The sequence below is a fragment of the Mytilus trossulus genome, chromosome 1 (assembly GCF_036588685.1).
Source record: "Mytilus trossulus isolate FHL-02 chromosome 1, PNRI_Mtr1.1.1.hap1, whole genome shotgun sequence".
Lineage (NCBI taxonomy): Eukaryota > Metazoa > Mollusca > Bivalvia > Mytilida > Mytilidae > Mytilus > Mytilus trossulus.
This window is the reverse complement of record NC_086373.1, coordinates 29642511-29670200: the sequence shown is the minus strand read 5'-3', so window position 1 is coordinate 29670200 and position 27690 is coordinate 29642511. Positions and strand designations below refer to the sequence as shown.

The window sequence follows — 27690 nt, the reverse complement described above, 5'->3', positions numbered from 1 at the left end:
CTCACAATCACTCTGATGCTAACCTGGACAAATCTATGCAATGATTTAACACACAATCATTCCTTTGCTTAATTTTGATAAATCTTCTTTATGATTCATCTCACAATCACTCTGAAGCTAAACCTGGACAAATCTATGCAATGATTTAACACACATTGACAATCACTTTGATGCTAAACCTGGACAATTTTATTCAATAATTCATCTCACAATCACTTTGATGCTTAACCTGGATGAATCTATGTAATGATTTAACACACATTCATGTACAACTTAAATGATACAGTGATGTGATAAAATACGATGTCATCTGAGAGAAAATATTAATAATATTGTTTTAAAGACTGACAATATTTTTCCTAATTTAAAAAGATTTCAATATTATTTTATAAAATTTTGCTGGTTTTTTTTTTAATTTCTATTATTTTAAAAATTAGTCACCACATTGGAGATATGAATTATTAATCAGGTTATGTATTTCACATAAAATTAAATAATCTGTAAGCCCAAATAATTTAAGTAGCACCAACAACAATGAAATACTAGTAAGCAATTTTGTAAAAACTAACCCCAAAAACTAATCTATTTAAAAAAGATTTGTGAGAGTAATTATATTTTACCTGTAGAAAAGCTGCTGTGAGATAAAAGGATGCAAATGTCCAGGTAATTGATGTGTGACCTGCTTTCATGTAAGCTATAGTATACATAAATATTAAATGCCCTGGTATGACTAATGCTAATAACACTCTTGTAGCTTTTGCTGTTACATCTACAAAAGACGAGCATTTTTTTTAATTATATATGATATGTCTATGTTTTTTAATAAGAATCCCCAAAAATAATATAGACCTCTCAAAAAATAAATCAACATTCTTTGTAAAAAAAAATGAAATGTAATAAGTGGTTTAGGAGATGTGTTTGAGGTTCTTCATACCTGTCAACTCACCCGTTTTTTACGGGTGACACCCGTTATTTTCACCTCTCACCCGGAAGTTTTTCTTTACCCGGCGGGTCCCGGGAATTTCTAACATTACCCATTTCACCCGGATTTCTGACCGGAATTGTTTCAGGTATTTAGAAGTAATACGACCTTCGGTTTTATCGGTCTTTTTCAATGTAACCTAAAGTCAAAATGTAGGACTTGTTTACCTGAGCTACGTAACGATATTTTCAACAAGCTACAAGATGAGTTCAGTGACTATCAGTTGACCCCATTAGATGAACTTCCACTTTGCACTTCCCCTGAAACTGACATTGGTACATTTTGGGGAGAAATGTCCAAGTTGCATGACATTTTTCTTAACAAGCCAAGATTTTTTGTTTTGTCAAAACTTGCTAAAACATTACTGGTTTTGCCAAACAGCAATGCAGACAGTGAGAGGGCATTTTCTTTAGTAAAGAAAATAGCTACAGAGATTAGGGCTGAACTTAATAAGGATACACTGTGTGCTCTTCTTTCTTGTAAAATGAATACACATTTGCATTGCTATTAACTGAAACCAAGTGCAGTTCTTTTAAAGAATGCCAAGTCTGCTACTATGGAATATAACAATAGTCTGAAATAAACTTGTATACATGTTCTAACTGTTTTTATATACATATTGACTATATAAATTATATGTAAATATATTTTTGTTCTTCAATTGAGCCCGCAAAATGTCGTACGCGTTATGACCTGAGATTTTTTTTCTCAATGCAGGTCATGACCTGACTTTTCATTTTCAGAGGTTGACAGGTATGGTTCTTTTGTAGAAATGGCTAAGTACATGTATGTGCATCGCTATAAAAATGCTCAAAAACATGTTTTAAATCATTAAATTATTGCGCAATGTCATTGTGTCAATGTGCTGAACGTTTCAATGAAAAATACATAAAGAGTTTTTGTTATATCAAATAATATGTTGATTTATAAACTTGAATAAATTTGAATATTGGACAATTTTATAGCAATTCAAAATAAACATTTCCCCTTCAGCATAGAAATTATTATAATAAACCTATACAAACTGATAAACTAATTTTGTCACAACATCATTAAAGTGGAGTTAAAGTCTTATAGGATTGTAAGTATGTTTTATTTTATCTCATTGCACCTTCATGACTTGGCTGTGGTTTTCTACAGCAATTGGTTCAAATTTCTGACCAGTTGAACAATTTGATTTTATAAAACAAATTGCAATTTGGTCAAAATTTTGAATGAGTTGCAATTGGTGGAGAGCAACACTAACAGTCAAATCACTGTAGTATTGTCAGGTTCCCGTCACTGACTTCACAATAACAAGTCCGATCTTATTCAAAACTATTTCAATAATTACTGCCAGATGGAGAACAGCAATGTGATTAAAATAGAACAATTTTTCTTAACTTATTTCATTAGACAGTTGTGTCGAAGAACAGTTTTTGAATCTGTTACTTTCCAAACATTTATCCAATCAAATTAACTAACAATTATGCTGATTTCAAATGGCTGTTTTTACTTGTCTGTCTCAAATCAAACTGCTTGTATTATTCAATTTATTGCAGAACATTTTGTTATTTTGAGTTAAGGATGTATTCTTCTGACATTTCAGTCTCGTTCAGTCTCGTTCAGTCTCGTTGAAATCTCGTTCTTGAATTAATTCCAAAACATGTGATGCAGGTGGAAAATATCAATGAATTCCAAAAATATTATAATCAATATATATCTCTGTGAAAAAATTGTGTATTTACAATGAACGGTTTTTGAGTAATGCAGTTTTCAAAATTTTACGCCTATTCAAGTCAGTATTTTTAGCCATAATTTTGAGAAAATGGGTGAGGGATACAAAAAATGATTTTACAAGAATCATGTACATCCCATTTCATTTTGGTCTTTTTAAACTTCTTAGATATGTTTTCTATCAATTATTTATATCAAAAAAGTTGAAATAATATGCATTTTGTTCTTTAAACTGAGAAAAATCACAAAAATAGAAAAATGACAGCATGGTAAATTTTACCCCAAAAAGCGTCAAAGTATGATAAAACTTTCTTATATTTACACCTACCTATAGTTTTTTTGGGTTAAATTTATTCAGATTGGTCCACTTCATCTTTATAGAAAGTACGAAAAAAAGTTTAATTGTGGAACTGTGATTTTTTTCCAGATAATAGCCCAAAAATAGGTAAAAATCGATGAAAAATGGGAAATTTATCAAAATTGGGCATTTTCAAAGGGCCGTAGCAAAAAAAGAAGTGCACCACCATATGATTTTTTCATTGCCAATTGTTTTGTTACAGTCTTATAAACCCCAATATCAGGTTAAGAAAAAAAGTTTAATTCTAGAAATGTTTGGATCCTCAGAGGTGAACATCCTTAAATAATGATAAGATTTGTAAAACGTACATGATTTACAAAATGTTCCAAATATATTTGGACTGTCATTTTGAGTTAAATAGTGATAAGATTTGTAAAACTTACTTGATTTACAAAATGTTCCAAATACATTTGGACAACCTTTCACATCCTCCACTATTCCTTTTCTCTTTTGTAAATGTAAAAGTGTAGTAATACGACTAGCTTGAACAGCGACTAAATTTCCTCCCACCCCTGAAATTTAATAAATACCATTATATAACAAGAATGTGTCCAAAGTACATGGATGCCCCATCTGCACTATCATTTTCTATGTTCAATGGACCAAGAAAATGGGATAAAATCTCTAATTTGGCATTAAAATTAGAAAGATCATATCATAGGGAACATGTTTCAAATTGATTGGACTTCAACTTCATCAAAAACTACCTCGGCAAAAAACTTTAACCTGAAGTGGGACAAACCAACGGACATACAAACAGACGGAAGGACACAAGGGCCATAAAACATAATGCCCATAAATGGGGCATCAAAATCATACAGTGTCATTCAATTACTTTTTTTCAGGTTTCATTACCAGAAATGATCAATGAACATGAACATTGAGTGATATTGCTGACATGAAAATGAAAGGATATTTTGGTAATTAAAAAAGAGATTTAATGAGATTCAACTTTATATAACAAAGAAAAGACATGAGGTACAAAATCTTTCTGACAGCCGATAGACATCGAGAAAACATCTAGGACTATACTGGAAGTTAATAGAACAAACAAAAGTTACACATTTTTTAATATATTTTCAATTCTTTACAACTTTTACAGGTTGAAATACAGTCAAAACTCGTTGTGTCGAAGTCGAATCGACCGGACCAAAGTATTCGACTCATCCGAGGTTCGAATCATCCGAGGTAGAGTGTGTCGTCATAAATTTTGAATGCATGAAATACAGTATGAGATTTGTGTAAACTAGATACAATAAACAGTGTGCCTTTTCCATTCAATCTCAATTGTTGGTCCTTCGTAATAAACACACAAGTACAGATACAAATCATGCACAAATAAAATCAATGCAATTTTTATATAAGGATTGCACTTATCACAAATTCTAAATACTTCTAAAGTCAGTTAATTTTCCTCCCTTCTATACAAGAACACCATTGATACAAATAATATTTAACAAATAACAGACAGAAATTCTACTTACACACTTAATTTTAAGTACATACCTCAAACACAAGAAAGCTTATTATTTACCGCATAACAAAATATTGCTTCCCTTAGAGCTACATAGGAACTCAACTAAGTGACATTACAACAGGTTAAACAAGAATGTGTCTTAAGTACACGGATGCCCCAATCGCACTATCATTCTCCATGTTCAATGGACCGTGAAATTGGGTAAAAATTCTAATTTGGCATTCAAATTTAAAAAAAAACCATACCATAGGGAACATGTGTACTCAGTTTCAAGTTGATTGGACTTCATCAAAAACTAACTTGACCAAAAACTTTAAACTGTAGCGGGACAGACGGACGAACAAACGGACGAACAGACGCACAGACCAGAAAACATAATGCCCCTCTTCTATCGTAGGTGGGGCATAATTATATAAATAATATTTATGTGTTGTATCTCATCTACTACAATGGAACAAAAAATTAAACTGGCTATATCAAATTCAATACCAGGGACACCAAATCAACTCACATTATTTTTTTAATGGCTTGAACATCATATTCATTGTAATATTATTACCATCCAACACATAAAGACTTACCATTTATCACAGGCTGAAAAACTGCAATACCATGATAATTCCCTACAGTAAAATCTAATATCAAACCACCTACACTGAAAGAAAAAAAAAAATTGTTAAATATATATTGTTAATAAAATAGAGAATGGAAATGGGGAATGTGCCAAAGAAACAACAACCCGACCATAGAGCAGACAACAATAGAAGGTCACCAACAGGTTTTCAATGCAACGAGAAATTCAATGCTTTAAAAACAATGTGCTATTTTCCTACAATTTATGTTGTCGATAGCTTTGTTTTCAAATGTAACAGTTATTAAAGAATATGTCATATTTATTCATTGGAAAACATACTGATGCCTTTTTCATATGCATAATTATTTCCTCGTAAATAATTTTACAAAAGTTTGGAAAAATTATTGTAATTTCAAAATCTTTGCCTCAAATTTCTATTATCCGTTTGATTTCAAGTTATCAAATTTTTTTAACACCATAAAAAGTATATATCTCTTAACTAGTGTATTTTTGAATATAACGTATTGCTAATTTTAAACAAGCATTTAACAGAAAAAAATGACAACTTCAGCATAAATCTTCTGTTTACTCATAACTTCTTCAATTTCAGTGTAGTTTTAGCTAGATGACTTCAAAGCAAAATAACAACGACTGATTAAATAAATCCTTGTTTTCTAAATTCCAATAGGGAACATACTTTCTGATAAAATAAATACAAACTATGGATCCATATGCTAAATAGTTAAGTGTCCTAAATATTAACCTTACCTACTTATCACCATTGCGCTCAAAACTGGAGTCCACCCTTCTCGTATTGCTTCATTAGAATATTTATTTTTTAATGATATATATATCCATATTGGTGCTAAAGCTAGAAATAAAACTATTATTGATGGTGCCAACCAATGTTGTTTACCTGAAAAAAAGAATAAATTAAATATTTGAATTTATTATACCTCAATTATCATTTTCTATATAAAATAAGTACACACAAATTACTATTTTGCAGGTCAATAGTTTCAAACTTTTTGTCCTTAATGAAACTTTTTGACTGTGAGTGTAATTACTTTTCACGATATTTTCAACTGTAGGATTTGCAGATGTTGAGAATACCACAGGGTATCAACATAGCATTTTACCTCTTGTATCTAGGGTTGATGTCAGTTCAAATTGTTGTTTGCTTTATGCCACATCAGCACAAAAAGGCTATATTGCGGCGAGATGTCAGTTCAGAAATTAACCTTATAATTCAGAATATATGTGAAGTTAAACAGTATAGTTGGGTTGCAGCTTTTTATAACTTTTATGCTAGGTAGTTTAGTTATGAAATTTATTGTCAGCCGTCTCTTTCTGTATAATAAAACAATTACTGACTGAATATTTGTGGAATGATAAAATTATTTTACCCTTGGATATGACTAATGCCCCTGGCTATGCCTCAGGACAATAGTTGCACCTCGGATGACTATAAACTTATACAAAAAGGATTTAGCTTCCTCAAATCAAAAACCAGAAAATAAATTTCTGAGACCAAGTCAGTTTAAGGGCATACGATACACATTTGATCCTGTATTTACAAGTTCGTGAAAATTTGCATGTAGGCTATTTTTTACCTGATTAAATCAAATATGTAATAAAAAATATACCTGCATGTGCTACTTTTTGAGTAAAATGAGGTCGAAATTTTGTATATTTGCTCAAAATTCAGATTTGTGGCCGTAATTTCTTTTTCAAAAGAAAGACATAACTTTTTCTGTTATAAAAGATAAACACAAATTGTTTTTTGTTAAATAATAGATAATTTCTGTATTTTATAAGTATCCTAAAAAATTATGCATTTTTTATTTAGAAATAACTCATATTTATCAAATGTTCATGAATTGAGGAAAATACGTCATTTTTTGCTGCATGTTTATCAAAATTAAAAAAAATCCTCTATTTACAGTTTATAAAATTTGGGTCACATCATCTCCCTGCAAAATGAAACAAATTGATGTTTTGAAAAATAGGGGTCCATGAATTGGTTTTAAAATTAAATCAGTTTTTCCCAATATGTCACAGTTTGACGTCGTGAAAATAACATTTTACGTTAGCAACGTCATTACCTCCCCTGTAACTGTATCGTATGCCCTTAAACATCAATAGATCGTGTTTTCAGGATTAATAATTGAAGATCTATCTTCATATCTTTAAGCCAATATAGGTATGTGTAAAATAAAACTAATCTTACCTATTGCATTAAATAAAAAAGAACTAACACCTGAAAGTAACGACAGCGTAGTTAAGTCCCCAAGACTAGCAGCAATAGGTGTAGCCACATTGTCTGGGTTTATATGAAATCTCCTAGAAAGCAAAACAACAATAACCATCACAGCACCTATAAAATAAAAGTACTATTATTATACCTCAGTTCTATATAAAATAAAATATAATGTTCTTACAATAGTGTTAATGAGGTAAGCAAATTTTTTAAGACATTAACAGAATAAAGGGAAGTAATCCATTAAATTCGTGAAATTGTTAAAACAAATATACCAGTGAATTTAAAGTGCTAAACTCAGAAGTCTACCTCATTAAAAGCAAACATATTCATAGACATTTATCAAAATGAAACAGGAACAAGCATTCACTATTTAACCAAAGTAAGGGAGGTAATTCAATAATGTGTTTGTAAAAGTTTCAAAAATGTGTTTTTAAAAGCATCTTTAACTTTATGCATCCATATGATACAGATAATTTATCTTACTTAAAAGTTTGAAATAATCATGAAAACTGTTGATACAAATGTACCAATTTATTTCAAGTGCTATAACTGTAATTCAACTTCAATTAAAGAAAATATTTTAATAGACATTTATCTAAATAAATTAAAATCAAACATTTGTTAGAAACTTTTTTTTTTATGTAACTGTTATCTAAATTTGTGCAGTTAGCTTTTACCTTTTTGCCTTATCTAAATATATATTTGACATGTTAACAGTTAAACGGTTCATAAAGGTTAGGCCTGCAGTAATGCAGATATGACCTTCCTAAACAATGCTTGTTCAATGTCCTTTCACACAACCTACTCAACATCAGATTATTGCCAGTTGTCATTGAAAATGTTTTATTGTGGATCTATTTATTTTTCGTGGAATCAATTTTCGTGGATTGCTGAAAACTTGTATAATCGTGGATATTTGATTTTGTGGTTTTGCCAATATCTATATACCAAGCCTATTGAAAATATGTTATTCGTTGAACATCTGAATTTGTGGTTCATCTGTAACAACAAAACCCATGAAAATTGGTATCCAACGAATAATAATGAATCCACATTATCTCCCATTAATTTCCTCTAGCAGCAGATAAGTAGTCTATGTATTGTTGGATTACTGTCTCAATGAAAAGTACCTCATATCTACTAATTAAAACAACCAACCTAATACAAAGCTAGCTACAGCTGCTGTAAGCATACTACTGGCACATAGCAGCAGGGCATGGTGTAAATTAAATTCACCATCTGGTATCCATCCCATCACCATTGCAACCAGTGATGCTAAAAATCCTACAACTATTGCCTGTGCCTGAAGAAAAAAGAAAATTCAGTTTTGTCAATCTTGTATACTGTAAAGAAAGCATCAAAACATAGGACAAAACTGCTTTATGTATAATTATTTTTAATATAACAGATTAACAACAATGTTTGAACAATAATAATAATTTACCAATAAAAGAGAAAGAAGTCTATGCAAATATTCTTTTTTAATATACTGTATAATTTGTTATTTATGTTTTTGTTACATAATTATACAGTTATTTAAGAGTTAAGTTAGCTAAGTTAAGTGTTTTATCAGTTATTTTTTGTTTGTGCTGGTTTTTATTGTACTTTTTTTTGGTACAGGTGAGCGGACATTTCATATTCTTAACACATGACCTATTTCTTATTGATTCAACATTAACAAGTAAATAAGCTGATTAACTGATTGATAGCCGTCTATTATATATCCCACTGTTTGAAATAACCATATGGTCAGCAAAGTTGTGCAATGTAAACTTTACATGGAGTCTTTAAATTGATGAATTGAAAAACCTGTGCCTTATACAATTTTATTTTATTTTGATTATAAAAATATAAGTTCTATATATACTTTGCCTGAATTGCAATTACTATTCTAATAATTTATAATTTCATCATTTCACATTTGCATTTGGCTTTGCACTGTTCTTATCTGTAGTCATTGAATACTCTTTAAATTTGTGACTTCATAATATCAAAATATATAACCTGTACAAGAGCCATATTACCACCTATCATTTTCCATTTCTCTCCAGGTTTGTCCATATTACCCATGTGTGCCTGTGAAGAAAACAGTCAAACAAAGGATAAATCAAAATTTGGGAAAAATCAATTGCACTTTCATTTTTAAAATAGCATATTAAATTGGCTGTTTCAGAATCTAAAGCTTCATGGGTAATTTCATTGTTCGTACCCCAAAATGAAAAATAATGTCACTCCATTGGTTGAATTTCCATTGCTTATGACATTTTTAACCAATCACGATGTTTTGGTGTACATTTTTGAAAATTTTACCTAGGATGCATTAGATTTTGAAACGGTGAATTAGAAATGAATACTGATACTTTACTGATTAAAATACCTAGATATAAACTATAAAACTATCTGAGCAAACTTGACATTTTTTAAAACAATTTGATGGAAATGAAGAAATATCTCTATTAAGAGGGCTTGCGGGTCTAAATCATTTTTTTTTAATTTAATATAGGATTTCTCTATATTTTTCTATAAATGAACTTTATCTTAATCCTAATAGAAAAATAAAATAAAATAATTGGGTCACCATTCATTTAGGCTCACAATCTGCCTTCAAAAGAAGCATACATTTTTGTTAATGTCCCTTTTTTCTTTGAACTTATATCAGAAATAGCGGTAATATCGAAATAAAAAAATAACTAAATTACAGTTAATCTTATACCCACGAGCCTCCTTAAAGGTAACATTGGTGTTCAGAATTTTTTTAATGATCTTAACAACTATATTTAAAAATATATAAGTCAAGTAAAGTAACATTTTCTGTAAGTACACACTGGTAAAATAATCAGAATTCAACTTAAATCTTTGAAAAATCATATCATTTAGTCAAACAACTTGATATATAAGAAAATGACTCTTGTTGACAAATTTGTCAGAAATTGAAGCAAGATTTCTAGACTTGATTTTATGTAGAACAATAAGTCTTGTAAAATCATAAATAACTAAACCTGCTATATTACCTGCGTAGATAGTCTGGATACTAATTATGTCATTTGCAAGATTTCTAGGCTTGATTTTATGTAGAACACTAAGTCTTGTAAAATCATAAATAACTAAATCTGCTATATTACCTGCGTAGATAGTCGGGATGCTAATGTCATTTCCAAGTTGCCTTTTAAACCAAGTAGAGAAGGAACTAAAATAAATATCTCAGAAACTTTTGTATATACATCCCAATGCTGAAATTAGAAAATAAGACATTGTTTATTAAAACTCACAGATTTTACTGTAATATATTTCATAATTCACTTCCCTTTCAATTCACCATTGTTGTGCTGTTGAACAAATAGAAATAAAAATGAAAATGGGGAATGTGTCAAAGACACAACAACCCGACCATAGAGCAGACAACAGCCAAGGCCACCACAGAAAGTCATTCTGTGCACTATTTTTTTTAGAAAAGAGTGACTTAGGGACAGATTAACAGCCCCTTGGAAGAACACTGTCCCAGGTTTTGGAAAAGTTGGTACCTTCAAAATAGTTTAACCAAGCCACATTCTATATGTGCCTGTCCCAAGTCAGGAGTTTGTAATTAAGTGGTTGACATTTGTAATATTACAATTGTTTTTGTTTATTATTTACACTAGTGTAACCAAGCCACATTCTGTAAGTGACTGTCCAAGGTCAGGAGCCTGTGATTTAGTGGTTGTTCTTTGTTGTTGTGTTCCATATTTGTGTTTACATGTAGTCCATTATTTTGTACATAAACTAGGCCGTCAGTTTTTTTGTTTAAATTGTTAAATTTATCATTTCCAGGTCTTTTATAGCTGACTTTACGGTATAGGCGTCGCTCATTGTTTATGACATACAGTGACCTATAGTTGCTTTCTACTATGTCATTTTGGTCTCTTGTAGAGAGCTGTCTCACATCATACCACATCTTCTTTTTTATAAACAAGGCAACTACAATATAAAGGTTTTAAATGTGCACATAGCTCCCAATTGGCTGGCATTGCAGGACTCAGGGACATGCCTAACAATTATGCTGTAGCTATATAGGGTAGACAAAATAATGGTAATTCAGTCCAAGTGTCCAGTTAACAAAAATGAGTGTCATTGCTATCTCGTATTTTGCATCCAACATTAAAAAAAACCGATTTTAAAGTTTTCCCTATCATCATCATTATCATTAAACCCTTAATATTGTATTCATTAAGTTTTCACTTCAAAATTCTGGATTTATTAGGTAGAGGGAAATGCTTATTTCTTTGAAAACATAAGATTTAGCAGTTTATTTTTACAAGCATGCTCTTATAAGCACTGGCTTTAGAGTGTAAGTCAGAACAATTCTATGGAACTTATTTCCACAAAACATTTTGGTTTGACTGATTTTAGTTATCACATAAACCATTGCTAGTTGTCTGCCCAAATACCTGAGTCTTTTGATGTCATGATTAAAAGAGGAGCCAAAGATGCCAAAGGGACAGTCAAACTCATAGATCGAAAAAAAAATGACGCCATGGCTAAAAAAAGAAAAAGACAGGTGAGACAAATAGAAGTATACAAGACACAAAATAAAAAAATTAAGACTAAGCAACACAAACCCCACCAAAACTTTAAAAGTATGTATGAAACATAACACAATTATACATGTAGAACAAAAATTCTTCATTTACCTGAACTATATCTAGCACCATGCCAGCACCAACAGTACCAAATCCTGCTATAATGAATGGAAAGAAGACTTGAAGACCAATTGTCCACCAGCTCTCGTCAACTTTGACCTCCCTGTTGTCTTCTTCAATTAATATATCTGGGGAGGCACAGATTTCATCTCGAGATAACAGTGGTGTCTGATCAAATAGTGTGTTCTCTTCATCCTCATCAGAATAGCCTGCATTAACTGTTCCATTTTCTTGCTTTAAAATATCTTTCATTTGAATTGTTCCTAAATCAACTTCCATCTTTGGTCTTTTGTGTGTTACAGATTTTTTAATGGAGGGATGTTGGATTTTGGTGGGAGGGTTCTTTCTTTGTCGTAAATCATACCCTTTCTTATCCATTTCAGCCGTCACAATACATTTCAATCCTATTTAAGAAGAAGGGTTGTCACAGAACTACATGTATCTTGCCTGAAATAAAACAAAATAAAATAATTCTTGTTTTACTTCACGTAATTAAGTATGATCATGATAGTTGGTTTTTATATCACTGTCAACTTACTTATTTTCACTCATTTTTTTTTTTACATTTTGTCACTTCTTGCCAACTTTGCAGGGAAATATTTTTTGTGATTCTATTTGTAAGTCTGAAATATCCCATGTATTTGTGATCATTCATTTTTACAGATTATTGAATGTTTTTTCAAGTGAGGGGTGTTTTTAAGCTACAATCTCCCCCGAAGGTGTCATCCCTGTCATGACATGTAGCTGAGAAACATCCTCATGTTAAAGACCATTGATTATCTATAGCTATTAAGGACTGTTTTCCTAGGAAAAGTAAATTATGTCACAAAAAAAAGATCAATGCAATTGAGATAATAGCCATTTGAGAACACTTAAGTTTGATTAACAAACATAAAAAGAAGCTTCTTACAACCAAATTAAGTAATGCATATGAACATGGATAAAAGTTAGAATATAGGTCATGTAGTGTTATAACCAGCTCACTTTGGTCAAAAAGATAGGGTAACAATTATGCAACCATCACACTTCAGTGTAATCATCACACTTCAGTGAAACCATCACACTTCAGTATAACCATCACACCTCAGTGTAACCATCCCACTTCAATGTAATCATCACACTTCAATGTAACTATCACACTTCAGTGTAATCATCACACTTCAGTGTAACCATCACACTTTAGGGAACAGCTTTATACGACCACAGAGATCAAACAATGAACAGTTGGGGCAAGTATGGACAATACATTCAAGCTGGATACAACTCTAAATTTGGATTGTGATTAAATAGTTGACTCAGCATAGGTTTCCCCCCCCCCCCCCATTTTCCAATTTGTTTTCACCTCCCCTTTCCCTTATTCCACAAAAAATCTCAATTCAAATTTCTAATGGAGTTTGCAACAATAACAACTCATTGAAATACAGCATAAAATACTAAAATATAAACTGACAAACAGTCATGGTTAAAATCAATATCAATAATAGTATTAAACGTCTAAAAAAAAAAATACAGCTAATCATCTCAAGACAATCATCAGTTCTTGATACATAATTTTCAAGCAGTGTAAGGGAGGAAATCAAACATAAATATAACAGTATTCTTAAAATGGAATTGGGATTACCTCCCTTAAACTGCTTTTAAATTGTCTAAATTGCCTTTAACCAGAAAAAACCCTCGTTTCCCCCCTTTTTTGACCCTATTTGCTAAATGATTTGAGCCATAACCCCCCATAACCATCCCTTTGTAGTATAAAAACTTGTGGTATAATTTCAGAGAGATTGATACACTTAAACACAAGTTATTTACTGGAGACTACAAAAAGGCCCCTTTTTTGGTCCTCGACTTATTGAATCCCCCCTTTGAGCAAGAACACCAAAACTCAATTCAGCCTTTCCTTTGTAGTAAGAAACCTTGTAGTATAATTTCAGAGATATCCATACCCTTAAACACAAGTTATTGTCTGTAAACTTGAAATAAGCTTCTTTTTGGCTCTTTGTTGGCCCCCTCTTTCCTACATGTTCAGGGAAATTAACCCCAAACTGAATCCCAGTCTTCCCTTTGTTATATGGAACCTTGTGGTACAATGTCAGACAGATATATACAGTTACACACAAGTAATTGTGTGGGAACTCGAAAAATACTAGTTTTTGGCACCTTTTTTGCCCTTTATTCCTAGGCTGTTTGCCCCAGCGCCCATAACTCTTAAATTAAATCCCAACCTTCTACTTATGGTATTTAACATTGTGGTACAATTTCAGAACACAACTTATTGTCCTGAAACTAGATAAATGCTTGTATATTGGGACACTTTGGGCCCCTTATTCCTAAACCTTTGGGACCATAACCCCCAAAATCAATTCCAACTTTCCTATTGTGGTTATAGACATTTTTTTATAATTTTATTGATTTCTATTAAAATATACTTAAGTTATTATACCGAAACCATCCGTCTTCGAACGATGCTGAAAACCATGACGTGATAATAATATTAGACCAAAACAATTTAATTTTTGCTGTCGTATTAAAAGTCAATACATATAATATATCTGCTTGCGAAAAACTTCTTGTACATGTAGGTTAAATTCATTAAAAAGATATCTTTAAACAACAGCCCTTTCAATAACAATAGAAAATTACCTGGTAGTTGCTAGTAATTACATCATTTCAAAAGTAAGATACTTACTATTTCCATCACATGATCAAGCAAAATGAAAATTACACAAAACTTTTGCCATTACTTACAATGACAAGTCATAAACAATTATTGATTTACATTATTGGAGGCATATGCAATTGCATGGTTTCATTAAAAAGGTATCGACAATAAAAAAAAGTTAATTTAGCAATTCTGATTGCATATTTATTCATAATTCTAACCCAGATTAACCTATTCTAAACTTAATAATTCATACTTTTTATTTGCCCTGATCATGAATGTCTGTCATCTCAATGAATATCAAGAGATATATGTTATCTATATCTATGTGAATTATTCGATTGACAAGGCATATTAATTTTTTTTAATAAAAACATAATGTTTCTAGTAATAAATTGAAGGATCTCTAGAAGCTGTATTGTAAAAATCCATCCTCATAAAGAAACAACAGCTGGCGTGTCAAGACATTAATATATTTATATGGTAAAAATGTAAGACGAAAAGTGATTGAAATTATATATGCATGCACATACTTTATTTTATACTAAATTTAAGAAGTTTAAATTATTACACATAGGATAAGAGGGATGCGGTTTAACAGATGCCTTTCATATGATAATAATAATATAACTGCATTATTGATTATACAATGTACCAGTATACATGTACATGATGTAGATGGTGTTTATTCAATATCTACTTCTAGTCCTAAATTGTTTTTCATACATGTATATATTATTAAATATTTCATTTCAAAATGTGATTCAATTTGTGACCCAAAAAGTTTGATGTTGCTTACAGTAAACCCACTCTATCATGTCTATCTTTGGTTATGTGTGATTTCTTATAAATGTAGTCAGAAACTTACTGAAAGTCAAATTTCAACTAAACATACATTGTAGACTGGAAACACTAACCCAGTCACACAAATTAGCCAAAACAATTTTAACTATATATACACATGTATAGAGGCTGACATATGGATATATAGGTGTTCATACCAGTGGCGGATCCAGAAATTTTCACAAGTGGGGGCCCATTGACTGACCTAAGAGGTGCCCGCTCCAGTCAAGCTTCAGTGATTCCCAATATTAGCAACCAATTTTTTTCCCAAAAAGGGGGGGGGGGGCTCCTAAAACCGCCTCTGTATACAGTATATCAAATCAAAATCTCTGTAAGACTTTAACTAAGACTAAAATATTACAGAAATATCAACACAGGCATATTAGTTTAATTATGATCTTTTACCGTTTGTACATGTAGTAGAAAATATAATTCCATTAATTCCATCATAATTAAATAGGAAGAGATTTAGCATGACTGCCAATGAGGGTTTTACTAATTGTTAAACAGTCATAAAATTATAGTGATCTTTATTTGATAAAATAAGCATCCATTTCATTTGGACTCTGGTATATATATTTCCAATGGTACAGTGTATATAGTTTGTCTCATTGGGTTTACACCACATGTTCATTTTTTCATTTTTATCTAAAAACATATCAAAGCTTTCAAAACCTTTTAAACCTACATATAAAATGTACACATGTACAATTATATGAATGACATACATGTACAAATGTAAATTACAAATGAATACACACAATATATAAAATATTAGATACATACAAGACATTCATGCATTTATATTTAAAGCACACTATTTACAAAAACTATACTGGTTTTATCACATGATCATTAAGAACATGTTAAGATTAACATAATTTATGATATCACCACAGAGATAAGATTTGCCAGTCATGTTTCTGCCCTGTCAAATATCTTATTTTATGCCATGCTTAAACATCTAATACATGTACATGTATTTAAAGATGGCTAACATTACAACAAAGAAAACCTCTTGCATCAGTTACCTTGCTCTATCAACTGGTTTAAAACCAAAAAAGTCATTACCTAGTACCTTAAACATCAAGAGACAGTAATTCTCTCGACAAATTACCATTCATATTCAATTTTTCTTAGAAGAATAAGGTTTGTGAAATTTCTTTCGGACCGACTAGGCAGCCAGTAGACCAGACTTAAATGCATTGAAATCTTGAGCTCAATCCATACTAAATGTATTGCTGAACAAAAATATACATGATATATCTGCAAGGCCGTAACTAGGCCTCTTATTTTAGTGAGGCAAAATAATTGAGCCGAGCGAAGCGAGGCGAAAATTTTTTTTAGGGGTATGAAATGAATGGTGCAAAATCCTGCATCCTAGGCATTTTTAGAGAGTTTGATAATGTTTCGAATTTGGACACTTTTTATATAAATTTTTCATATTTTAAGACTTTTACTAACATCAAATTTTTAACAACTTTATTTAAATTTATATGTAAGATAATATCATCCAAATATCAATTTGAGTCTGCTGCCAGAACATAAAACAAAAATTGATTCAGTAGAGTTTTCTAATTTTTTCTATGGCCACTCAGTTAAATCGTTTCAGCATAATAATTTGTTCTGTTGATATCCTTATCGTGATGAATATTGAGCATGGCAAGACCGCACAATCTCTCGCCACTCATGCATATTTTCAGTCAATTCAGGGCATTCTGTTTTCTAAAGGTAGCACATTATCATCAACACAATGATCAATGTCTTCTTTCAATTCCTTTTCCATCAGCAATTCGGTAGCAGCATCGGTAGTAATAGTTTTGTTTGCAATAGGGAATTAAGCTTTCCTGTAAGCACCATCATACAGTCGCATTTGCAAAATATTAAACTCGCTTTGCTGACATAGAGTAGACTAACTATGGATAGAATGAGGAAAGATACATGTATATGATTCTATCTATAGAGTAAGTATATATGATATGGGTACAGGGGAATTTGAATGGAGTTTTTGACGTTTACATGTAGGTCCGTAATTTCAAATCATTTCTGGAAATAGTCGATGGTATTTTAGTTCCAGAATATATAAATTTAGGATTTGGGGGTTGGGATGTCCGATTCCGAGACCCTGAATAAAGAAAACGAAATTCCATAGTCCCTAATAAGTAAAGACAAAATACTGTGTTACAGGTTCTACCATTCCTCAATAATATCAAATTGGAATATGGGATATTCTTTCAATTTTTAAGGTTAAAGAAACATGGATGAAACCTAATCCATGCATGTTTCATGTTATTTATATTTTATTTATCTGTAAAGAGAAAGATGAAAGTTCTTGAAACGGAGAAATGAATACGCAGACAGGACCGCCCCCTTACGATGTCCAGTACTTGATTTGTCAAAAGTTGGTGATACGGAGAAATGACTCCGCAGACAGGACTGCCTCCTTGCGATGCCCAGTACTTGATTTGTCAGTCTACTTATCGTTTTTGGATTGTTCTAATGAAGAATTTGTATGCAATACCCAGACTCTGTTCACAAAAACATAATTTATTCCTTCTTAACCTTCAGTGTCGCTTTTCCTTTTTCTGCAAGAGCCTGTTTTTAACCAGAGATCCATGAGGATTATCGTTACTATAGGTTAAAGTAATCGAGAAGCATCACCCGTTGAGATGCTAAGTTATATCCAGGAAGAATAGTTTGAAAGGAATGATGACAAGTTATAGAAATTAAGGTTGAGACAGAACAACAAATGACTATTATATGTTTATATATGTATAAAAAAAAATCAGTGTCGAAATTTTAGTGAGGCAATTGCCTCACTTGCCTCAAGGGTAGTTACGGCCTTGATCTGTTTTTATCTTTCATCCAAATGATGAAGAAGAAAAAAATCATTGCGATCATTATCAGATTCTAGCTTCTAGTATTTATAAAGTGTTCTAATCATCTTCAACATGTTACATATTGAAGCTAAGGACCATTTACAAACTACTTATTTCAGCAATAGGCTTAAATAAGGCTGTTAGTTTTCTTGTTTGAATTGTTTTACATTGTTATTTCTGGGCCTTTTTTTTAGCTTATTGTGAGGTATGGGCTTTGCTCATTGTTGAAGGCTAAATGGTGACCTATAGTTGTTAATTTCTGTCTCATGGTCTCTTGTGTGTTATTCATGTTATTGGCAATCATACCACATCTTCTTTTTTTATATAAATTAACACCGTCAGTTGATAACAAGAATGATCACAGGTGACTTGTTAAATAGAATAATATAAGGTTTTACTGTCGATGGTGGTCCTTATTACATTTATTAAGTCAGATGAGATTTAATGTCGATGGTGGTGCACACAATATTCCGGAAATTAAAATCTAGTATGATGGTGACATTCGATATTATAAATTACTGTCCTACACGAATTAAGATTACATACTTAAGGAATATCAATTATTTCTGGACTACCCTACAGGATAATGATTTTTTTTTTATGCCGAAATTCCTTCATTTAGACTTCAACAGTTCAAGGAATCCTTAAGGATGCAGATGGGCCTTTAAGCTCATATTAAAATGACATCCTATACAAAAAACTACTAGTTAAGTAGTTGTAATATAAGTTAGCTGTTGTAAGACAAAAAAACTTTATTTAGTTGGTACATGAATATAAATATTCAACATTCAATTACAAAAAACACATGTAACGTCTGGAGTGGATCCACTGTATAGGATGAACATGATGAAGTGGTTTCAAACAGCATGATAAATATATGTATTTTTTTTTTGTACATGTATTTCTCCTTATCTCCAGTTGTAACACATACATGTACAGTTAGACAAGTAAGGAAAATATGGAAATTATTCAGAAATGAACCTATGGAACTGGACTATAGACAGTATGAGATTTTATCATTGTTGAAGGTCATATGGTTGCCTATAATGTAATTCCTTAGTTTAAACATACATGTATTTACTTACAGCGGATTGGGAAACAAGTTTTGCAAGTTATATTAATCCCTTACCGCTTTTCTGGTGCAAGTGCTGCCTTGTAGCAGCATTAGCCTGCTCTTTTTTAAAATCTACAAGGGTGTCTTTAATCATCCCCTTCCGACAGATTATCAATGTTTCCTAAAGACCATACTCGCAATTTGTGTCAAGGGAGAGCCTAAGATTCAGTCCCTGAAATTTTCAACCTGGAACAGGAATCAAACCAGAAACTTTAGTGTTAGTAGTACGATGAACTAACCACTACACCACAGCTTTCATAATTCATTACATCCACTTTATTTAAAATTAAGTGGGTAGTTTGTCTTATTTCAATATTTGGCAATCATTACCACATTTCCTTCTTATTTTTATCTATTTATACTGTCAGTTCAACTGTTTGTCATTATGATCGATTATGGTTTATCTGGGACAGGCACCAGGATACATCACTTTTTGTTTTTTATACATGTACCACAGGACTTTAAAATCTTAAGCCTCAGTCACACCTTACCAGATAAGACAAAAGGACCCCTAACGGATGAAAATAAAAGTTGTCCGTTGACAAAATTGTTATCCGTTAGGCGTCCGTTCGAGCTATTCAGTAAGGTGTGACCGAGGCTTAAGCAATAAAGCAATAACAGAAGGCTATAGACTAGTGTATGTCTAGTAGAGGCTAGAGCTTCAAGTCCCTAGAAAAAATAGTCGATTTTTAAATATTATTGACATACAATGTATATTGCGGTTATATTTGGGATCGAATTTGATTACTACCTTTGAGTTATTATGAAAAGTGATACGGTAACCAAATCATATATGATATAAACGATTTTGGTTGTGCGTTGCTGTTGTTTACAAATTTTGCCAACTTGTCACTTGTTGGTACCACGTTATTTGGATAGAGCGATGCACAAAAAGTTTAACCGTTATTCTGGTACCAGTTAGATAAAAAGTCTCTAAATAAAAGCAAAGATTATTTTGTGAAAATTTAAATATACTTTTGATTTTTTTCATTATTGTTTTGATTATAATTTCTTTGTATTTATTCAATACAAAAATAAACCGATATTTCAAAAGGTTATACAATATTTATAGAGATTATTTCAAAGATGTCTGCGCCCATGGACACATGAATTGAGTACATGTATATAGAAGGTTTACTCTTAAATTTTTACATTAAATGGCGTCAAAAGAGTTACTAGGAGTCGAATTCAGCAAAAATGGTAACAATTTTAACACTTCTCATAAAGGGTTTTCATATCTAAGGTCTGAAATGGACAAAATTTACTCTGTTTACATCATAAAAAAACATCTTTTTAATATTCATAATATTCTATGGCTAGTCTATGCTGAAATAATTTAGTACAGACAAACATTTTCAGCTATCAGGTCCTATTTTACTCCAATAACACTTTTGGATACTGACCTTACACGCTAGTGTTGAGTAAAACTCTAATGGGAATCATTCAGTAGACAAAATGTTGCAGATAATGTAAGAATTTTTCCCCTGGGAAAATATTTAATATACCTTATCGCTATAAACGTATTTACACTTTTGGTATTTAGCTGTATTTTGCCTCCGAATAACCTTTTGACGTCAAGCAACAATCACTTTTTAGTTGTGACGTCATATGTTTTGAATTATGAAGTCAAAGTTTCCGGGAACCTGTGTGATGTTATGTAATGGCGGACAAATTTGCATACAAGTGTAAATACGTCTATTTAGTCCATTCCTGGAAAAACAGTCATTTACACAACTTCCTGTTTAGGTCACATGGGCCGAATATGGAGGTCATCAGCAGTGAGCTGAGGGAGGAAAAACTTTAGAAAGTGATCATGAAGAAACTTTGATACAGTATGATCCACTTTTTTGGAAATTAAAATTGAAGTAGAAAAATATTTTGTTTGAAGTATTTACGGTAGTTTAAACAGGTCTCATTAAAAAGTATCATGCATGGTGAATTGTTTAAACAGGGTCCCAGATAGCTTCAACTGGATGAAAAAGTTGTGTAATTTTAGAACTTATCCGGAATGGAATAAATAGCGATTAGGTGTATTAATGGTAGTTATGCCCTTTACCCTCAGCTTTCAAACAATCATATTGGCTACTAATTTGAGGCAGGAATTACCTGTGAATGGGGACGAAGTATATGATTTTTTTTTAATCAACAATGTTAACGGAAATACCGTAACGTTTCTGATTTTGGTTCTGTTGTTAGGGATTTTAGTTGTGACGTTATTTAAGTTATGAAGTCATATTCAATGTAAACAAAGAAACGCTGTCATCAGGTAATGGTTTTTTAATAACAAACATTTTTTTTTTAAATGAATCAGTATTAGTTCCTTTCTTAGACTGATAAAAAAATATACAATTTATTCAGTCTCATGTTAACAAGACAGGAAACGGAAGTAGATTTCTGCGCTGATCCGGAAATTCAAAAACACAACAAAAAAAAATTGAATAATTTTGAGTTCATTAGTACAATGATAAATTCGGGAAATTTTCCCGATTTTTTTTTTTTTTTTTTTTTTATTGAATTTTCTACTGTAATAGGGGACTTCATCCCCATATTATCGTAAAATTGGTTAAAATTTTACTGTGATTTATCAAAATATTCTTCTCATGATTTGTCAGAGGTCTGAAATAATTTTTGTTTTTGTTAGTTTTGTAAAAAAGATTTGAGTACAATCAAAAGTCAGTAATTCTGCACCCTTGATGTGCACATACTTCAACAGGTCAGACACAATCATTACCTACAAATAACAGAAGACTTAACATGTAGCTAAGGAAGCAAATTCCAAAATAAGATTCTGCCCAAAAGACTAAGAAAACAGCTGTAATCTCATTTATCAAATCTACAATGTAAAACAGGTCAATAGATGGTACACATAATCATAATTATGGCCACATACCACAAACAAGATAACAACACCAACCAACTAGAGTTAGAATAATTTATGATTACTTTTAATTGTTCAATATTTTATTTTGTTTTTTGTCAAGAGTCGAATTCTTATTGGAATTTTATTTTTTCAATAACACAATTACATGTACATTGTACAAGTAAACAGTATAAATATATGTACATGTATAAGTATGTAGTATGATAGCAAACTTGATAAACTTGCTACAAACAAATTTCTATCTTCATTTTTTTAGACAAAGGTTTAGCAGAGTTATTATCTGTTAAACAAACTGATAGAAAGTCTACTACACCTCCAAGCATCTGTAAGATGCCTCCAAGTTCAGGTTAGTTCTATTGCTATACATTGCAAGGATAAGTGTGTCACTATGTATGTATAATTATATGTGCTGAATGGTTTGAAAGGTTTACAAAGACAAATAATTACTATGAAAAAATAACTGATTTTCAAGAAAGAGATGTTGGTTGTACATTTACATGTATGTTAATGACCTAGGAAGTTAGGTAGATATAAAATCAAAGGACATTTAGAACCTTAAGTGTCAAGCCTTAGGATGACACAACTTCAAAAAAAAGAAAAATTTGTCTCAGGACTCAAGCGTTGCAATTTTTCCAGTAAAAAAAAAAGCATACATATATAACTCTTAGACGGAAACTGTCTCACAACCCAAATACGACAGCTGTCTGCTTGTTGTGGTTCTTAACATTGTTCATGAGTTCCATAAAATTTGGATGAGACAAACTTAAGTTAAAGTGTGGAAACAGAAAAAATGTTTTGGCCTTGTTATTGTAATTGTATTTTAATGCATGGTTTTGTCATTTAGTAATAATAATATACAAATGTAATGCACAACATTGCCATGTAATTTGCACCATGCCTGATACAGGGGCATAACTCTAGAATGGCAAGTAATTCATGATCACTGCCAAAATTCTTATTCTGTGTGTTAGTTTTCAACTTTTGGTTCTAAGCATTTTGTTAAAGCTTCATAAAATTTGAATAAAATTTGAATGAGTCAAATTTAAGAAAGATAGCAAAAATCAAAAAGGGATAGATGGAAAGAACGACATCATGGGTAACACTTAATGTCCTCATTACTTTCAGCGGTAGCAGTAAAAGTAGTGGAAGAATTTAAAGTTTATATACACAGATTAACAAAGCTCTGCAGTCATCAACACAAAACTCTCTAAAATAATAAAGAAATTATTGAACATGACATGAGATAATGTTTTTTTAGCATAAGTGACCTGGGCTGTCAGGATATAATGTATTTGTACTTATAGCATCTAAGATTGTTATTGACAAGTATATATATGTAGATACATCATACAATGTTTTGCCATTGCTAGACCAAACATAGATATCATTTGAAGATTTAGTATGAAAAACATATGCTTTTTCTTAACTTTTAATCTAAATTTGATTACAGTTTTATCAAGTGTGAAACAATTTCTTCCTTTGATGAAAGATGCAAACAAAGAACTTGACACTATTCCTGCTGATGACCTTGACATAGAATGTATATCTAATGAAAATGATCATGTTATAGAAATGGTAAGAATTCATTTTGCATTCTTTAAATAATCTTGGATAAATTTTAAAATAATTAAAAAAGAAGAAGGAAATATCCTTGTATGAAATAAATATATTAATATAGTTTAAATGTGTGCATGCCCAGTCCTACATGTATGATATAAATGTGCGGCAGTGCCTGAAAAATATTTTGCATATAATGTCTATTAAAAATGAAAAAAAAACAGATGATAGGTTTGTACTGAACCTTTATATTTCTCTATAGTGGTAAGATATATTCATCTACTAGACCATTATTATACTATATAATACATTCCAAACCATATCTTGTAAGTAATTTTTTCATGGAAACAAAAGGTGTAAGCACAAACAAAACTTGCCTGACTTCACAAATGAAGTTGTTGCCATATTCATGTGCAATAAGTGGCTAAGACTCATCGAAATCTCTTGTCCTTTAATAATGTTATGAATGTCTATTATTTTTTTCACAGAACATTGCATTGTTTGAACAGAGCTCTGGAGAAGATGATTCAGAAGAGAGCAGTGAATCATCTGAGGATGAATTCTATGGTCCAGAAGTGACTGAAGAGAATTTTAGAATAATAAAAACAAATACCAAAAAACCACATATAGAGGAAATGGACCATAATGATAAACCACCTGGATGACATTTGTACAAGATTTGTGATAACTTTCACAGCTCCTTTGAAGACATTGCCATGTTTATGTGGTCACCTTAGAACACTTTGTCAGAATGTATAGTATTCATTGTTCTCATCATTATTTCTGTGATCATTCATAATATGTGATTTACCAGTTTAGTATCTAAAGGGAATACTTCACAGAAATAAGTAAACATTTTAAAATTTGGTTACAGGCACCAGTTCAATAGAGACAATAAGAAGAGCTAGCTTTGCATGCATGTGCTGGACATGTCTCATAAATTTTGTAACATCAAACTTTAAAAGCTAGTATATTTTGGTAAATAAAAGCATTTACAGTATTTTAATATTGTACATATATATATCATTACATGAAGTAGGGGAATATTATCAATTTATGTTTTCTGGTATGTTCCTCTGTCTCTCAGGCTGTTAGTTTGTGTGTTTGTCTGTTAGTCTATCCTATACTGGGTAAAAAAATGGTTAGCTTACTAGTATCATGCAACTTGCGCCACATCAATTTGAAACTTAGAACACATGTTCATTTTGAAAGGAAATTTAAAAAATAGTAATACCAAATTAAGTTTTTGATCAAGTTTGATGCTTCTTTGAACATGTAAATGTGAAAGTGTAAAATAAGATCATTCTCATGTGAAAGTCTTTGGTTAATAAATATAAAAAAGAATATGTGGTATGATTGCCAATGAGTCAAATCTTCATGAGAGACCAAATGACACAAAAATTAACAACTATAGGTCATGGTAAAGGCCCCAAAAGACAAATGTAAAACAATTCCATTGAAAAAACTACCAGCCTAATTGATTTACAAAAAATGAATGAAAAACAAATATGTTACACAGCAAAAACTGACAACTACTGATACTGTGGATTCATTATTATTCGTTGTATACCAATTTTCGTGGGTATAGGTGAACCGTGAACCACAAATTCAAATGTTCAACGAATGTTATATTTTAAATAGGCTTTGTATACGGAGATTGGCTAAACTACGAAATCAAATATCTAGGAATATGCAAGTTTTCAGCAATCCACGAAAATTGATACCCACGAAAATAAATGAATCTACAGTATACAGGCTCCTGACTTGGGACAGGTACATGCATACAGAATGTGGCAGGGTTAAACATGATAGTGGGATCACAACCCTACTCCTCACCTGGGACAGTGGTGTAACAGTACAACATAAGAACGAACTTTAACAATCAGTTGAAAAGGGCTTAACTCATCAGATGAACAAAATAGATATACATATAAAAAATACATTAGAGTGGACATGCACATTCAGTCACTTGTTGATCCAAACAACAAAAAGACACTAAGACCTTAGTACAGATGAGATCTGAGAGTATTTGCAGTTACTGACAGCTAGTTCAAAGCCAATAAAAACTCATAAAAGAATCATGCATGATGACTAAGACTTAAATTATCAATCAATACACATCCAATGAATTTAGTGGGAAAAAGTCATAAACAGTCAGAAAAAAACATTGCCAAGATACATGTATCAACAGATTGTAGATCCATGAAAATGCATATGTATATAGCAATGATATTTAGTTTGCTTTTAATTTACTGATAACAAAATCAATATTAATGCATATAAAAAAATATTAAGATCTAATTACTGTGTTGAATTGGTAACCTTTTAGAATAAGGTGTGACAGGGTTATAATTGCAATAATTAAAGCTCACAATTTTTTATATGAATTTAACAGGAATTTTTTAAACAATTAAAATCGCATTTTAGTCTAAATGTTCAAAATTCATTCTTAAGAACTTCCTTGTAGAATTCACTGCATACCACCACCATATTGTTTGCTGCTTTGTGATCAGCTGGTCCAAACACAAACTGCATTGAAAATTATTAATTTTTATACGACCGCAAAATTTGAAAAAAATTTCGCCATATATAGCTATCACGTTGGCGTCGTCATCTGCTAATGGTCGTCGTCGTTGTCCGAATACTTTGGTTTTCGCACTCTAACTTTAGTTGAAAAAAATCTATGAAATTTTAACACAAGGTTTATGACCACAAAAGGAAGGTTGGTATTGATTTTGGGAGTTTTGGTCCCAACAGTTTAGGAATAAGGGGCCCAAAGGGTCCAAAATTAAACTTTGTTTGATTTCATCAAAATTGAATAATTGGGGTTCTTTGATCTGCCGAATCTAACTGTGTATGTAGATTCTTAACTTTTGGTCCCGTTTTCAAATTGGTCTACATGAAGGTCCAAAGGGTCCAAAATTAAACTTAGTTTGATTTTGACAAAAAAAGAATCGGTTGGGTTCTTTGATATGCTGAATCTAAAAATGTACTTAGATTCTTGACTATTGGCCCAGTTTTCAAGTTGGTCCAAATCGGGGTCCAAAATTAAACTTTGTTTGATTTCATCAAAAATTGAATAAATGGGGTTCTTTGATATGCCATATCTAACTGTGTATGTAGATTCTTCATTTTTGGTCCTGTTTTCAATTTGGTCTACATTAAAGTCCAAAGGGTCCAAAATTAAACTTAGTTTGATTTTAACAAAAATGAAATCTTGGGGTTCTTTGATATGCTGAATCCAAACATGTACTTAGATTTTTGATTATGGGCCCAGTTTTCAAGTTGGTCCAAATCAGGATCTAAAATAATTATATAAAGTATTGTGCAATAGCAAGACTTTTCAATTGCACAGTATTGCGCAATGGCAAGAAATATCTTATTGCTCAATATTGTGAAATAGCAAATAATTTTTTTAATTACAGTTATCTTTCTTTGTCCAGAATAGTAAGCAAGAAATATCTAATTGCACAATATTGTGCAAAAGCAAGATTTTTTTTTAATTGGAGTTATCTTTCTTTGTCCAGAATCAACTTAAATCTTTGTTATATACAATATACAATGTATATTCACTTTTTACTACCAACTGATAAATTAAAATAATCTTTACCATTCAGTGATAACAAGCAGTTTTTTTACATCTTAATATTTTATGATGTATTTAAATGAGTAGTTATTGTTGCAAACTCCATTAGAAATTTTAATTGAGATTAG

The 27690-nt window shown here is 31.2% G+C and overlaps 2 protein-coding genes across 2 annotated transcripts in view; one reads left to right on the top strand and one right to left on the bottom strand.

Moving 5' to 3' along the window:
* The window catches only part of LOC134721080 (solute carrier family 41 member 1-like), a 32261-nt gene extending 11795 nt beyond the window's left edge, over window positions 1–20466 (bottom strand). The window contains exons 1-10 of the mRNA XM_063583801.1: window positions 20290–20466; window positions 12038–12493; window positions 10493–10600; window positions 9375–9446; window positions 8529–8673; window positions 7338–7484; window positions 5876–6023; window positions 5115–5188; window positions 3440–3568; window positions 621–769 (exon numbers count right to left, since the gene is read on the bottom strand). Coding sequence (XP_063439871.1) covers window positions 621–769; window positions 3440–3568; window positions 5115–5188; window positions 5876–6023; window positions 7338–7484; window positions 8529–8673; window positions 9375–9446; window positions 10493–10600; window positions 12038–12424 — 1359 coding nt within the window. The 5' untranslated portion in view covers window positions 12425–12493; window positions 20290–20466. The remainder of the gene's footprint in view (window positions 1–620; window positions 770–3439; window positions 3569–5114; window positions 5189–5875; window positions 6024–7337; window positions 7485–8528; window positions 8674–9374; window positions 9447–10492; window positions 10601–12037; window positions 12494–20289) is intronic.
* A 133-nt stretch (window positions 20467–20599) lies between these two features.
* On the top strand, window positions 20600–24976 carry LOC134721089 (uncharacterized). The gene is made up of 4 exons (XM_063583814.1): window positions 20600–20738; window positions 22676–22765; window positions 23870–23994; window positions 24465–24976. The coding sequence occupies exons 1-4, from the start codon at window positions 20696–20698 to the stop codon at window positions 24639–24641; spliced, it is 435 nt and encodes a 144-aa protein (XP_063439884.1). The 5' UTR covers window positions 20600–20695; the 3' UTR covers window positions 24642–24976.
* The last annotated feature ends 2714 nt before the right edge of the window (window positions 24977–27690 follow it).

What these genes read in the sequence shown, in the direction of transcription:
- LOC134721089 (XM_063583814.1), top strand. Translation starts at nt 20,696, where the DNA reads ATGGCGTCAAAAGAGTTACTAGGAGTCGAATTCAGCAAAAATG. An exon ending in AGTCGAATTCAGCAAAAATG is followed by an intron (nt 20,739 to 22,675) that starts GTAACAATTTTA and finishes TCATTTTTTTAG; the next exon opens with ACAAAGGTTTAGCAGAGTTA. An exon ending in ATGATCATGTTATAGAAATG is followed by an intron (nt 23,995 to 24,464) that starts GTAAGAATTCAT and finishes TTTTTTTCACAG; the next exon opens with AACATTGCATTGTTTGAACA.